At 41.7% G+C, this 17,041-nt stretch overlaps 1 protein-coding gene across 5 annotated transcripts in view; it reads right to left on the bottom strand.

Moving 5' to 3' along the window:
• Window positions 1-17,041, bottom strand: part of nrp1a (neuropilin 1a) — a 174,592-nt gene that overhangs the window by 97,936 nt on the left and 59,615 nt on the right. For all 5 annotated transcript variants that reach the window (XM_048617075.1, XM_048617056.1, XM_048617070.1 and 2 more), the window contains exon 4: window positions 11,706-11,933. In XM_048617075.1, the coding sequence (XP_048473032.1) occupies window positions 11,706-11,933 (228 nt within the window). The remainder of the gene's footprint in view (window positions 1-11,705; window positions 11,934-17,041) is intronic.

Raw genomic sequence — 17,041 nt, 5'->3', positions numbered from 1 at the left:
AACCAGAGGTATTATTTTAGTTTGCTCTCTTTTTTGAAAGAAACAAATGCACCACCTCGCCACAATGAGAACTTCTATAGCAACAAAGGATCAGTAGCAGACCAGCCACTCTGATTACTTGTGACTGTGAACATTTATTCCTCAGTCAGAACCTGTGCTGAGCCAGTCACTTGGTTACAGAGAGGATGAGCCTCCTCCACGGTTGGTGCACTCTCTTTTTTGATTACCATAAAATATCCCTATCACACATTGAGTTTATTTCACTGTACCAAGCACAGAGATTAAATTATTGACCTTTATTTCAGTAATGTTTCAAACTGCTCTCACCACTGAAGCAAATTTTAAAAAAAACCCATTTCACTATGCTCACCACTGTTCTAAATACAGCTCTGATGAAGAGTCAGCTAGTTGCTCTCCCTCCATGGATGTTGCCTGACCCCCTGCAATTTCTAGCATTGTTTGTTTTCAGTATCAGCCATACAGAATTGGGACATCGCCTTTACCACACTGAGCAATGGATAGGCTGCATTTTAGGATAGCTGAGAAAGTATACACACAAGCGCTATTACAGAATTACATTCGTAATGCCTTTATTATGTACAATTAGAGGGAGTTTGAAAAGAAACAATCTTCATAAGCCAGTGCACTGTAACACTACACAATTAACAATGCTTTTCAATAAAACAAAGCAACAGGAGATCTTCACTTGACTCTATAAGGTATGCTGCACTGTCTGGAATACCTCACACCGGGGGCTTCTAGATTCACTGAGCAACGTCAGAAAATAATGGAACATGAGTCAACAACCATTGCTCCTGATTTTAAAATGGAGTCTAAATTTAGTACAGTGTGGAGCTGGAGGAACACAGCAGGCCAGGCAGCATCAGAGGAGCAGGAAAGTTGACGTTTCGGGTCAGGACCCTTCCCATTCCCTGGGTGACATGTCCATCTTGGGCCTCCTCCAGTGTCACAATGACGCCACCTGAAAAGTGGAGGAGCAGCACCTCATATTTCGCCTCGAGAGCCTACGGCCCGATGGCCTAAATGTGGGCTTTACCAGTTTCAAAATCTCCCCAACCCCCCGGCCTCATCCCATGACCAACCCTCCCTCTCATCCCTGCCTCCTTGACCTGACACAACCTGTCCGTCTTCTCTCCCACCTATCTGCCTCTCCCACCTCACTGCCTCTCCCACCACTCCCTACCTGCACTCACCTATCACCATCCCACCTACCTTCCCCAGCCCCAACCCTCCTCTCTCTATCTCTGAGCTCCTTTCCCCCTCCCCATTTCTGAAGAAGAGTCCTGACCCGAAATGTCGACTTTCCTGCTCCTCTGATGCTGCCTGGCCTGCTGTGCTCCTCCAGCTCCACGCTGCGTTATCTCTGACTCCAGCATCGGCAGTTCTTACTATCTCTAAATTTAGTACAGCATTAGACTTTCCCAGTTGCAGAGGAAATGGTCAAACTATTGTACTTGAACATGGGAAGCAACATCAATTAAATTTTTAAAATGGGTTCCCGGGAGTCGATTTCTCTCAGTTACATTTCGTAGCTTTCCTAGGGTTTTCTGTCATATTGCCCATCCGCTGTAATCTGTACTTGACACTGCTTTTGTTTGCACTGAAGCAACCACTGCAAATTCTTTCATTTTCAGTCGTGACTATTTGCATCATTGGTGCTTCTGTGACAAGATGGGAAGTTTACATGAACAAATACCTGTTACCCTTCATCCAGGACTATGTGAAAGAAAAAGCAGTAGCCACTCATTCCATTTTCCTCACCCTCCTGCTCAAATCTTTGTTCTGTCGCCTCCCAACTAACTATTTGTTGCAAATATATTTGTGAAACCTCTGGGTGGATGGTAAAGACAAATATGAAAAAGGACTTCTTTACACAGCTAGAAGCAGTGGCTCAGAAGGAGGAATAAGCCATGTTGGGACACTGAATGTAAATTAAGAAATGTATTTAACATTGTAATGGGAAGATGTACTGCCAGCTGTGCTGAAACCATGGAATCCAATAGGCTCAGGGGCCCTCTTCATCCCAGTGCTGTGTTTCAGAAATAAATGTGCTGAGGTCAACAGGATTTATTTACTCTGTCTATTCATTTGTCTACTCAATAACACCAATGTATTCACTCAAGTGCAAGGAGCTGTGTCAAATTCTAATGGAACTCACTCTCTACACGATTCAGTTGTCCTGTTAACTCTTCAAATTCCCTTTCTCTGGGTGAACAGGAGGAGCATTTCCACAAGTGAACTGGTCTCCAGCTTCAATGCAACACCCAGACAGACTGACCCTGAGGGAACTGTCTACTGATAGCAGCAGCAATGGGTATTCACAAGCAGCAGGGTGATGGAGCAGCAAGGATACTGCCATCCAAAGGGTCAGTTTGAGTCATTTGGTAATTAAGCAGCTCAGGGCAGCCAGCTTTGATGAACACAGAAGCAAGCTGCCGTTGGTGGGCAATCTAGCAAGAAACCTGTAACAGCTGAAGGGCACTTCGCAGAATCCCACAGTCCACATCTGCATAAAAATAGGAGAATGAATTCAGAGCACCGCTGTCTGACAACTCACAGTGACAGTGCAGTGGAGACCCATAGCCACAAGTGCAGGGCTCCATGCTCTCCTGTTGTTTGATGCCACTATATGAGTTTGGGTTCAAGGCACACTGGTGGAGGAGAAGCAATGTCAAGAACTACTGTCAGGCCTAGACTTCAACATAACACTGTTTATTGCACTCGCTGTTCTGGATAATTACAGATATACCAGGCTCTGATTTTATAGTTACATGAGGTAATGACAAATCTATCTTTATGTATTCAAGTTCATGTGTTCTGAAGATTCCTTCCCTCATTTTAGAATATTCTAACTCCACCCACATTATGCTATTTAAAATCACTGATGTGCATCTTCGCAACATCTTCATGAGGTTGCTCTAAGGTCCTGAAGTACTTAGAGTATTATCCCCTGCCTACTTGCTCTGGCTTTCAGATTATATCAGATTCAGAGAAACACAGCCAAGATTGAGCTGGAGCAGTGGCTGGACGGTGTTACCTCAATTGGCTGAATGGCCGCTGAGGATCACATTGATGCCAATAGCACAGCTACCAATTCCTATTCTGGCTAGTGCAGACTCAAGATCTGCCTCCTCAACCTATACATGGTGGAGGTCACAGTGTTTTATGTCACACCCACCCTTGAGTAGAGAATACAAGAAGAAGAAGAAATATTTGGATCAGTCCTGTGTCCAGAATTGCTCTTACTGCTGTCCCCTATGATGACTATAATGAAGAAAGCAAAGGCATAAATGAAAGTTGTAATGCACTGACAAATATAGTGCAGTGCTTTTCAGCCTGGAATTCTGCAACCAGTGGCGTTCTGCAAGGACCATTGCTGGGATCCTGGTTGTTTATAAAATATATAAAAAATCTGGATGAAAATGTGTATGGTCTGATTAGTAGGTTTACAGACTACATGAATATTGCTAGAGGTGTGGATAGTGAGGAAGGTTATCAAAGGATACAGCAGGATATAGACCAATTGGAAAGGTGGACAGAGAAATGGCAGGTAGAGTTTAATTGGAACAAGTATGAGGTGCTGCATTTCGGGAGGTCAAGTAGAAGAGGAACCTATACAGTAAATGGCAGGACCCGTAGGAGCATTAATATACAGAAGGATCTTGGGGTCCAAGTCCATGGTTCCCTGTAAAGGGCAACACAAGTGGATAAGGTGGTGAAGAAGGCATGTGACATGCTTGCCTTCTTCGCTTGGGGCACAGAGTATAAAGATTGACGAGTCATGTTGCAGCTGTATAAAACTGTGGTCAGGCCACATTTGGTATATTGTGTGCAATTATGGCTGCCACACTATAGGGAGGATGTGCAAGCTTTGTTGGTGGTGCAAAAGAGATTTACCAGGATGTTGCCTGGATTGGAGTGTTTCAGCTATAAGGACAGGTTGGACAAACGTGGATTGTCTTCACTAGAACATCAGAGGCAGAGGGGCAACCTGATAAAAGTATATAAAATTAGCAGAGGTATGGATAGGATGAATAGTCAAGGTCTTTTTCCCAAGGTGGAAATGTCAAATACTAGGGAGCATTGGTTTTAGGTGACAGGGGAAAAGTTTAAACGAGATATGCAAGGCAGGTTCTTTCTTTATACAAAGGGTGATACATGCTTGAAATGCGTTGCCAGGGGAGGTGGTGGAAGCAGATACACTAGCAAAGTTTAAGAGCCACTTTGGCAGACACATGAACATACAGGGAAGAGAGGGATATAGCCTGTGTACAGGCAGGTGAGGTTAGTTTAATAAGGCATCAAGCTTAGCACAGGCATGGTGGGACAAAGGGCTTGCTTTATTGTTCTATATAAGTCTATACAATTCCATCTAAGTAGTGTATTCATTAAACTGATGATTGTTCATCCAATGGAGAAGCTGAAGGTCTTATTATGTCCTTATGTAGAGAAATGCTACAAGTCTTATGCTTCCCATATGTATTTAGCAGAATCCCAATATTGAGGGCAGTGGTATCATTCACTATCTTTTCAGTACAATTCACTTATAGACAGGTTATCAAATGGAATAATGCAGTATCATAGAAACATAGAATAAAGGAATAGCAGGAGGCCATTCAGCCCTTTGAGCCTCCTCTGCCATTCAATATGATCATGGCTGATCATCCAACTCAGTAGCCTGTTCCTGCTTTTGCCTCATATCCTTTGATACCTTTAGCCCTCAGAACTATATCTAACGCCTTCTTCAAAAATTCAGTGCCTCAACTGCTTTCTGTGGCAGAGAATGCCACAGCCTCACTACTTTGTGGGTGAAGAAATTTCTCCTCATCTCAGTCCCAAATGGTCTTCCCTAAATCCTTCCACTGTAACACCTGGTTCTGGACTCCTCTGTCATCAGAAACATCCTTCCTGCACTCACATTGTCTAGTCCTGGTGGAATTTTATAGCTGATCTTCATAGAATCCCGACAGTGTGGAAACAGGGCCTTCGGCCCAACAAGTTCACACCGACTCTCAGAGCATCCCACCCAGACCCATCCCCCTATAACCCACTTAATGTACACATCCCTGAACACTATGGGCAATTTAGCATGGCCAATCCACCTCGCATGCACATCTTTGGACTGTGGGAGGAAACTGGAGCACCCGGAGGAAACCCATGCAGACACGGGGAGAATGTGCAAACTCCACACAGACTGTCGCCCGAGGGTGGAATCAAACCCAAGTGCCTGGTGCTACGAGGCTGCAGTGCTAACCACAGAACCACCGTGCCGCCCTGCTCTGTCTGAGATACCCTGTCATCATTCGAAACTCCAGTAAATATAGTCCGAAACAGTCTCAATTTATATGTCAGTCCTGCCATCCCAGGAATCAGTCTGTAAAATCTTTGCTGCATTCCCTCCTTCCTCAGTTAAGGAGACCAAAACTGCATGCAATATATTCCAGGTGGGGGTCTCATCAAGTCCCTGTTCTATTGCAGTACTGCTCCTGTACACAAATCCTCCCACCATGAAGGCCAACGTGCCGTTTGCCTTCTTCATTGCCTGCTGCACCTGCATGCTTAATTTCCCTGACTGGTGTACAAGGACACCCAGGTCTTGTTGCACCTCCCCCTTTCCCAATCCATCCAATTCAGTTAATAATCCGCCTTCCTGTTTGTGGAAAAGCCAAAGTGGATAATCTCACAGTTAACTACATTATACTTTATCTGCCATGCATCTGCCCACTCACTCAACTTGTCCAAATCACAATGAATCATTTCTTCATCCTCCTCACAGCTTACTTTCCCACCCAGTTTTGTCACCTGCAACCTTGGAGATATTACTGTAGGTTCCCTCATCTAAATCATTGATACATATTGTGAATAGCTGGGGTCCAAGCCCTGACCCCTGCAGAACGCCACTAGCCACTGCCACTTGGAAAATGACAACAGTGTAGGTTCAATTCCCACAATGGCTGAGGTTACCATGAAGATCCTACCTCTACCCTCACCTAAGGTGTGGTGAGCCTCAGGTTAAACTCACCACCAGCTGTCTCTCTCTAAAGAGAGCTGGACTATGACGATCTTACTTTGCCTTTTATTAGCAGCTCCACAAAAAAAGTAATATATACTTTTAGCATGTGAAAGGTGTGAGCAATATTTGACGTACAGTGCCAATCAAGTTAGTAGAGATAAGGCAGGTACCATGCTGTGGGATATCAGAAAGGGTAAGCTAGAGAAATCAGCTTTGATAGACTGGCTAACCATTTCAGGTTACTGATTGTTCTTCTGCAACTTTTTAGCAGTTCTCACCCATTCCAAGTCCTTTCTGTATTTCCTTCTCCTTTTAATTACTGTTGTTTGAGAGTCTGGTTTCTCACTGTACCAATATCCTTTCTGTCTTGCTCTCCATTTGTTGCTATGTTTCATTTCTCTTTTTTTTATTCTGTTCGTCATCTTTCCTTCTCTACCTGTTCTTGGGGAGGGATCTCACTGAAATGGGAAAGCTCCAGGAACGTTCCTGTGGCAAAATCACTTATCTGTGTTGATGTTAGTCATCAGTGTTCCCACCTCCTCCACAGCGCCAGAACTTTAAATCATTTTGATGGAGGACAAGGAGTATTGATGGAATATATTTGATTCCATCATAAGCAACATAAAACACAAAGGGCCATTTAGCTCCACACTCAATTCTGTCACAGACCATATACAATTTGTTCTGTCATGGATTCTTCATATCATCTTCTCAGAAAAGACTCTCTGTGTAGCTTTTCTTTGGCTCTGAAAGCAAATGTTAAAAAAAAATCAACAGAAAATGCGTCTTGCATCCTACATTATTCATTGTTAATCTGAAACTGCTTGGCTTCCTTAAGATGACATTTCCACACTCTCAAATGCACAGAAACAGTTGTGTCTCACAGGGGGTTGCTTTCAGACATCATTTGAGAAAGAAATCTGTGCTGCTTTCCATACTGATTGCTTCAGATACACAGTGCAATGTGGTTTCTAAAAGTAACTATTACTGCAACAGCAAATCCAAATCTGACAAACACATTTTCCACACTTTGTATAATTGATGACTTGGAATGTATTAACAAGGCTGTCGATGTAGCTGCACTGAGGAGTTTGGATTACTTCATAAACTGTGAAAACAATAACTTAAAGGCACCTAGTTGCTAAGATTATGTTACACACGTGTAAATCCGTGATCTAAACCAGCTGTTAGTAAGTACAATAAATGCAGTTTCTTTTTGTGAAAATGTAATTAAGCTCCAATAAGAGGTATGGTGAATAAACAGCTTGTACAATGGATATCCATGTCATCGGCCACTCCAAGTTAACATATCCCTTGTCTTTATCACTGTCTTGTCATCAGTCTCAAATTGACACAAAAACGTTTATTTGTATAGCACCTTCAGTATAATAAAATGTCCCAAAACACTTCAAGGAAACATTTTCACACCAAACTTAATACCAAGCCACATTGTGTGATTTTTGGGTGGATGGCTAAAAACTTAGTCAAAAAGGTACGGCTTTAAAGAGTGTCTTGAAGGACAAACAACAGGCAGAGGGTTAGAGACAGTTAGGGTGGGTATTCCACAACCAAGGCTCAAGACAACTGATGGCATGACCAATGATGTTACAATGATTACAATAAGGATCCTCAAGTGGCCAAAATTAGAGGAGCACTGATAGCTCAGAGGCTAGTGTGCCTGGAGAACATTATAGTATTATGGAATGATGAAGCTATGGAAGGATTTAAAATTATGAATGTAAGTTTTAAAATTGAGTTTTTTTTTAAACAAGTTGCCAAGGAAGGTCAGTGAGCACTGGTCAAACAGAACTTGGTGCAATGAACAGAATCCCTTCAGTGTGGAAGCAGGCCATTCAGCCTTTCAAGTCCATACTGCCCCTCTGAACAGCATTCTGCCCCGGCCCAGCCCCCTAGTCCATCCCTGTAACCCTGCATTTTCTGTGGCCAATCCACCTAACCTGCATGTCTTTGGACTGGGGGAGGAAACCCATGCAGACATGGAGAGAATGTGCAAAGTCAACACAGACAGTCACCCAAGGCTGGAAAAGAACCCTGCACCCTGGCACTATGAGGCAGCAGTGCTAACCACTGAGCCACCATACTGCCCCATAACATGAATGGCAGATTTTTGGATGTCCTTAAGCTCTTGGGAAGTTGGTCAGGAGTGCATTGGAACAGTTAAGTCTTGAGGTAACAAAGATATGGGTGAGGATTTCAGAAACAATTGAGTTGAGGCACAGGGAGAATTGGACGATGTTACAGAAGTTGGAAACAGACAGTCTTAGTGATTGCATGGATCTGTGGTCAAATATGATACAAATACTATGAACAGCGTCATTCAGCCGCAGAAAATTAGAAGTGATTGATTCATGGCTATAAAGAGCACTGATTCTGTCAGGGATTGAAGACAATGGCTTCCATCCTCCCAATAAATGTGAGGAATTGTCTGCTCAACCACTACAGGAGGTCAGAAAATTTAGAGATAGGTGAGGATTTGAGAGTTGATGGTAAACTAGAGGAAAACTCTTGGCAAATATAATGCTTTTTTTGTTGTTAATCGAAGATATTTCTGTTAAGTCGAGTTAAATTGCCACCTTTTCTTCAATGCAATAATGGTATAATATCTTGGCAAGTAGTTAAAAGTTTTGAGACAAATCAATCTGTTTTAGTGCCAGGATGTGTCAAGTAAGAAGACAGAAAAGAGAATGAAGTTCAAAATATTTGTGTTTAGGAATGCCAATCAGGTAGCATTTCCTGAATATATTTCCAGGGTAACTAGGATTTCAACAAACATGTCGCACACAGCAAAAGCAGCAATGAATCAAATTCTTTTGTAAAATGACTAAGTTCAGACAATTATCAAAATGCAAATTCTGATTGACTCTTCAAAACAGAATCAAATGGTAATTTTTGTCATAATTAGCTTTCCTTAGCCTAACATCAAACACAATTTGTGCAGGATTGTGCAACAAGCTGCTCTGAAAATCCTGTGGCCAGCTGATGTGAAACAAGTAACTTGGAAGTGTCCCACTAATGGTCAAACTGCCGTTGATTCCATTCCACGTAGAAGTCAAGTGGGTCATAATTAAATAGATGACTGGGTCTAATGTTATCAAACATTGCCTTGTATTGCAATTTACTCAGCTCAATTTGGAAGCTAATTACCCTGCCTAAACACAGGCACATTTTACAATGTTTCCTAACATTTCATTTCTGACTCATGAGAAATCAATTCTTTTGCTGTCAATGCTGCAGATCCTGGCACCTTCAGATAAAGATACATTTTCATAATTTAATAACAACAAATAATTACCATAAGAACAATAAATTCTTTCACAGCTATTTTTAGAAAGGCCAATTTTACAAAATTGTTTGATTCATTGCTTATCTCCTGCAATGAATCATGTGCTTATTGCAATTGTGGTAATCAAAGAAATGTCCTCAAAATAGCTTCTGGAAAAATATGTCTGATGGGTATCCCTGAATAATGACACTCTGGCATTCATCTTCTTTGCTCTCTTTCAAAGTTACTGCTGTTAGTCATTTTAGATGGTAAGCTTTGATTGCAACTTGGAAAGCAGAAAATTGGGGGTGAATAAGCATTTCTTGGATTGGCAGCCTTAGAGCTTTGCCCGAGGGATATCTCTTTAGTTTTCCATTTTTATAAATGATCTGGACATAGGTACAAGAGGAAGGAGTTGCTAATTAAGGGCCATACCAAACTGTGAGGAAGAATTCAGGAGGACTAGGGGGGATGATACATGTAGTTGAGTGCAATGACATAGACAGTTACACATTTTGGGGAAAAGCATAGCAAAAGTAAAATGTCCTAAATGGCAAAAATGTTTGACAAAGTGGGAAAACTGAGTAATCTAGAGGTACGTGTGTCTGGATCTTTATATTAATGCAAGTAGTAATGTCATAAGAAGCATTTCGAAATCTAGACTTGTTCCATTCAGGCACTGCATATCAAAGTAAGGAAGTGATGTTGTATGTGGTTAGATCATTTTCAATTATTGTGTGCAGTCCTAGATATTCCATTATAGCAAACATATTGAAACCATGTCAAGAGAAAGGTGAAGACTGACTAGAATTATATCAAGAATGAAAAGTTACAATTATGAAAAAGACTTGAAATATAGTGCCTCTCTCATGAGCGAAGAAAGTTATGGGGGAAGGTGTTCAAAGTAATGAAACATTTTAAATAGTAAATAATTTGAAAACTATTTCCACTATTGGGTGAAATAGTAACAAAGATTTCCACGAGAGGGACAACAAAGGAAATTAGAAACAATTATTTCACAGAGAGGATCATTCAAAGATGCAGAAGTGGCTGTTGAAGCTAAGATATTAACATTATTTAAAGGGCAATTGGATACTTTCTTGAAAAGGAAGCATGTTAAAGAGGGGAGCAGACAGAGGAATGGTACGTTGGTTAGCTTCAGATCGGCAGCACAGGACTGGAGAGTCAAATTCTTCTTGTAATTTCTGTGGCATTTGAGATTTGAAATGTCTGTGTGGGAGACTCAAGAAAACCTGTAATTTTAAAGTTAATGAACTGCCTGCAACTCATGATATCATCTTAAAATGCTCCACTTTATCAAGATTAATGTCTCCCAAACTGAATTTACCTTCTTAAAATCCCCTCCCCTTCCCTACAGACTCACTATGTTAAAAGACTCATTTTTTTAAGACTCAAACATTGGGGTGATTATCTGTGGGGCATTTATCCTGGTTGCCCATTGTAAACTTTGATAGAACAGCACTGAAAACTCACTCACTTTTAACTGTTTCAAAAACAAATGCTGGTTTCTTTGCAGAAATTCACACCCACAGTCTTGCTTTAATTCTTTTGTGGGAACTCATAATTATGAAACAACTGAACTTTCCCTACTCCCACCCTTCACCTTTTCCATGTTAGAATCTTCAGTTTTCAAACCAAATTTGGTTACTCCACTTTCTTTTAATTCTGGCCTCTTGTACATGCTCTTTCATCCTGCTTTTGGTCAGAGTCTGGCCTCTCCTTTGAGGCTCCACTTCAAAATTCTCATTAACCTCGCAGAAAAATTTGTCCTAACCTCTCCTATGTTGCCTTTCTGTCAATTTTTGTTTTATATGCTCCTTCGTAGACTTGGGATGTCTTCGTGATTCCAATAGGTTATGTAAATGGGAATTCTTGTTGTTGTAACCTTGTCACGTCTTGGCCTCTCAACTGGTTCTCTTATACATCAAAATCCAGACAGTTTAGAGGCAATGAGTTTACAGCATTATTGACGGAAAGAACAGTTGATTTTAATGTCAGATAGTTGTTGCCACTATTCAAAATTTCCATGCACCTTAACAAGCATTAGAGTTCTGTGCAGTTTAAAACTGTAACCAAAGCTCCAGCACAGTAACAAAGCAATAATTAGTGACAAGTTTTTCCTTATAACAACTTGTCAGATTAAAACAATATCTCAAAATGTAGTGAATTTTCCAGTCTAGATGTCTTCTCAAATTATGAATGAGTTCTGACATATTCCACATCATGTTCTGTGATATTATCCTTAACATTTCCTTCAAATCAATAGTTTAAAATTACTACATTATCAAAATGGTTTCACCTGATTCTCAAACAAAAACTGCAAAGAAACATGCAACTTTAGGAAAAAAAACACTGTTCCTTTCTTACCTCCTGGAAAACCATCCCAGACTTCCAGCCTGTCAAAGCGACATAGCATTCCATCTCGAGCATTATCATCGGGTTCCAGGTCAAAGCTTGAAAAATCCAGATGGATCTCTGCCATCGCTGGTGCGAAGATCATGTAGGTGCATTCCAAATTATTTGGATATTTATCAGGAAATCCAGGTGATTTTATCTCTGCACTTTGTGCAGTGAAATTTTTGGAACATTCTGGTCCTGAAAACACATAACAATGGATAAATAATCAATCAATTGATTATGCAGTGGTAGGAACTGAATATTTGGTGGGCTGCATTGTAGGCATCCAACCAAGACAGGTCTCTGTCCAATAATCTCACCTGTCTTTTGGGATTCACCTGTCAAATGAGGTGTCACATTCTGTTTCCCCTCCCCTTAGAAACAGTACATTATACCAATTTTTGTGGCTTTTGCTAAGGAGATGGTATTCCTTGCTGTGGCAAAGCCCTAGCTCTGGGGCACTCATCATTAGAAGCAAATGGAGCATAATCTTAGAAAAGGAATGAGCAGCCTGTACTTTCCAGGGCCGGACCTAATTTGCTGACCAGTGGAAATGTTCTGGAAGGGCCTTGGACTTCCAACCTTGTGAAGTAAGAGGCTATGGGGAGGTGGCTGGGGGGAATGGGATTGCATCAGTTGTGGTAAGTACGTATATCAGCTGCAGTTGTCTTTCAGTTGAAATGCAATCACTCAATACACATGTATTGTACTGCTAGAATTCCTACAGTGCAGAAAGATGCCATTCGGCCCATGGAGTCTGGGCTGACCTTCCAAGAAGCATCCCACCCAGTCCTAAACCCCCACCCTATCCCCATAACCCTGCATTTCCCATGGCCAATCTATATAACCAGCACATCTTTGGACTGTAGGAAGAAACTCACACAGACATGGAGAGAATGAGCAAACTCCACGCAGACAGTCCCCTGAGGGTAGCATTGTGAGACAGCAATGCTAACCACTGAGCCACTGTGCCGCACTTATATGTCTGCACATTTACTTCTTTGTCCTTCATGTTGCACAGTTATAATCTTGAAGACCCTTGATGTTCCTAACAATGTTATATATTAAAACAAAAACTACTGGTAGGGTTTTCATTCATATAACTGTTGCCACATGTAAACATTGACAACACACAGTAAATGATGACCTGTGGCACTTTATCTCTAGGTAGAGGTTTTAAAATTAGGTGTGACAGGAGACTAGTGCAGCTAGCACTGGCCTAGTGCAGGTTCATAGGGTAAACATAATAAGCCACTGCTGATAATTAGGCCAGCCTTCATTAATTGGAGTACATTATGATCAAGCAGAGACCTATACAATCTTCTTGCTGAACAATAATTGTGGCCTTTGACATAAAAGCCTGCTTCTTAAGGTTTAATAGCTTGGCCTTATGTGACTTCCAGCACTAAAGAGAATGGCATTCCTAATGCTGCACAGGCGAAGAAATAGGTAAGTGCAGAGTCTAGGAATTTCAGCTGCCCACCAGAGAAATAGTAATTGTACCTTTCCTGTTGTTAATTTAAATCTTAAAGAAGGTTTTATATGGAGAATGCAGTATTTTACTAACACCAGAGGGATGTACAAGTCTCTATGAGCTGAGGGAGTCTTGGCATATGTTTCCACAGGGAGTGATTCTGTTTGCTAGCCAGATGCGACCTATCGCACACTGACACACAGGGTAGAAGAGTTAATACATGCAGCATGTGCCTGTCATTGGGATACAGGGCAAACAGTGTTGACACAGGTGTTGCTATAAAGTGTTGTAATGAAATGAACTGATAAATTGCAGTAGTTAGTGTAAGGTTTGCACACATACATGTATTTTTCCTCTTTATTCTGAGCAGCACTGAATATGAAGAACCACACATTTACATAATGCCTCATCTCTTCTTGCAGAAATAGCTGAAAGAATCATTAAGTCTCTGAGGCTTGAAAGGAGGCTGTTAAATAAAAGCATTCCAGAGATTTACATCAAGCATTTCAAGTTATAAAGTGCAGCAGCAATAATATGGAGTTGGAGGATATTTGCAAGTGTACACATCAGCAACCCTAACTAAATGCTAGTCTTTCACATTAACCAAGCAATGGGCACGGCACAGGATTTTATTTATCACATAGGTTTACATTTGCTTTTGCTTTGAACCTCCACAGGCTTCATGGGAAGGATGGATGTCACTGCTGAACATACCTGAGCTCTCATTCATGTTATACCTTCATTGATCTAATGTGATATACTCCCATTGAAGGCAGTTCACATCAGGCTCACTAGACTGAATCTAGGGATGAGGAAAGGTTAGCTGATTGTGCCTAAAATCACTGGTGTTCAGCCAGTATCTTTAAGCAACTGGAGGAGTACCACCAGCAGTGTCTCCCCAAGATCATCCAAAACTGGCAGCAAGCAAAATGGTCACAACGGCAGCATCCTCTCCCAAACAAACATGCTGAGTATCAAGAAGCATGGGCAGAATATGTTATTTGTTTCTGCCTAACAGCAGACTCCCAGGTCACCTGCATGCTTGGAACTTAGCTGTGGTATAACACTTCCAGGAGGACAGCAGAAACACTTTCGGGAGGTCTTTAAACCATTCCTGATGAGGTCCAAACATCCTCACTAACTCCTGGGAGCCCATGACCAACCAAAATGGAGAGGTGTGCTTGGAAAGGCATTGAACATATTGTCAAGAATCCACAGAGGAGATGCCGAGGTATCCGAGGGAACACACATATCTCCAAACAACTCGTCCACACAGCCCTCCAAGCACCCTGCACATGGATGAGTCTGCAGATTACATGAGCCATCACAAAACCCACTGAACTGAAGGAAGACATCCTCTATCCTGACTAAGAATTGTCTCAGACTGTCAAAGGACGCATTTAAAAGCAGGAAAGATGATCTTATTGAAACACAGGAGGTTCTGAGGAGCCGTGACAGTGCAGATGCTAAGGATTGTGGGAAAATCAAGAACTAGGGGGCACAGTTTCAGATTAAAGAGTTGCCCATTTAAGATTGATATTACGAGGAATTTCTTCCCTCAAATCTTTGGAATTCTCTTCAGAGAAAAGTAAAGACTGCATCACTGAATATATTCAAGGCTATGTTAGAGAGAACTTTAATTGATAAATAAGTCAAGCATTATGGAGAGATAGGCAGGAAAGGGAAGTTGAGGCCACAATGAGACCAGCTTTGATGATAATTAATGGGCAGAACAGGCTTGAGAAGCTGAATGACCTACTCCTGGTCCTATTTCTTATGTCCCTACGTACACAGACTGGATAGCCATCTGGAACTAGGCAGGAATTCTTTGTAAACTGTTGCCACCTCTGCCCAGTGGCACTGAGGTTGTTTAAAGAGCTCAGTTTGAGCACAGGGCTCCTGAGCCTGGGTGACACAATTTCATACAAGACACTGCGTTTGCCAGATTCGTAATCATGAAGTTGAGATTTGTTTTTAAACATATTTTGGATGCATTGCGCAGTGCCAAACATAATGTGATAATTAAATGCAGTTGGTTATCATTTTTCATTCTTTCTGGAGTTAATTATCATGTTCTGATGCTGTGAAATGAGCAAGAACGCCAATAGAATAAATTACATTATCAACAAAACATCTATCAACATGGGTAAAATCTGAAACCTGGAGAAAATTAGTTTTGTGTGGGGTGACACAGGTCATTGGAGATGTGACACCCTGAGAGACTGAATAATAAGATATTTGCTAAGCTTCTACAATAATCCATATCCATGTCACCAATCTCAGCCGTGTGATCACGAGGAGGCAGTTGAAGAGTGATTTATTGCTTTCTTCCAATGCGGAAGAGATAACCAAAGGCAGGTTCATTACAGGAGAGTCTCGCTAATTTCTTAGGAGCTGCCAATAGGGCAAATACGCTTTTACTTCAGTGAAGTGCCCATCTTGTGCCAACCTGTTAGGTCAGTAATTCGAATGTGACACTCACCCCTGGCCGGATGAGTGCAGCCTCCACAAAAACTAAGAAGCGCTACTCAGGACAGAACAGTTCAATTGGTCAGCCTCAACACGAGAAGATTCAGTCTCCAGCAGCTCTAATTCCAGCACACAGCGGCCACCTATTCTCTAACATACCTCAGCAACTCACTAAGCTTACTTCGACTTTCCCTCCACTGCAACCTTCGCCATCAGGTTGGGCAAACAGTAATGCCATGGAAATCACTATCATGCTCCCCTCTGGATCATTAGCTATATCCTAGAATTTCATGCGAATACAATTACAGGGGTGCTATTGTTACAAAGAACATAGCAGCAGGAGTAGGCCATTCAGCCCTTTGAGTATGTTCTGCTATTCTAGATCATCTGGTTATCTACCTTCACGCCATCTTACCACACTGACCCTATGTTCCTTGATGTCATTAGTAACTAGAAATCTATCGATTTCTGTCTTGAATGCCAGCCATCTGGGATACAGAATTTAAAAGGTTCATCACCCTCTGAGTGAAGAAGTTCCTGTTCATCTTAATCCCGGGTGGTTTGCCTTTTACTCTGAGCCTGTGGCCCTGGTCCAAACCCACAGTCAGAGGAAGCACCCTTTGTGCATCTCCTCTGTCTATCCCTTTAAGAATTCTGGACTCAAACTCTTCAATCTCTCAGGACAATCCCAACATCTCAGAAACCAATGTGATGAATCTCCAAGTAAAGCCTTCCTTAGACAAGGGGCCCGGAACTACATACAATACACCAGCTACAGTCTCACCGGTGTCCTATAAAACTGAAGCAAGTCATCTTTACAGTTGTTGACTTGCATGCCGAGCTGGCTTGTTTTCGTTCATATGTTTCGTCACCGTGCCAGGTAACATCATCAGTGAGAACTCCGATGAAGCGATGTTGTTCTACTCCGCTTGAAATTTATACCATCCAGTACATTCTGGTGAGTAGTGTCATTTCCGGTTTTGCTCTGTATGGGTTTGTATATGGAGTCCAATTCTATATGTTTGTTGATAGCATTATAGGTTGAGAACCATGCCTCTAGGAATTCCCATGCATGTCTATGTTTGGCTTGGGCTACTATGGTTAGCTTGTCTCAGTTAAACTGATGGCCTTCATTGTCTGAGTGTACTGATGTTAAGGAGAGTTCATTGTGCTGTTTTGCTGCGAGCTGATGTTCGTGTATTCTGATGGCTAGTTTCCTTCCTGTCTGTCCGATGTAATGTTTGTGGCAGTCGTTGCATAGTATTTTGTAAACCACATTGGTTCTGCATGTTGTGGGAATGGGGTCTTTAATCCTTGTAAGTGTTTGTTGTAGAGTGGCTGTGGGCTTGTGTGCCACTGTGAT

This window comes from Rhincodon typus, chromosome 2 (genome assembly GCF_021869965.1).
Source record: "Rhincodon typus isolate 14 chromosome 2, sRhiTyp1.1, whole genome shotgun sequence".
NCBI classification, from domain to species: Eukaryota; Metazoa; Chordata; class Chondrichthyes; order Orectolobiformes; family Rhincodontidae; genus Rhincodon; species Rhincodon typus.
Note: the sequence above shows the minus strand (reverse complement) of the source record. Positions and strands in the feature narration are given on the sequence as shown.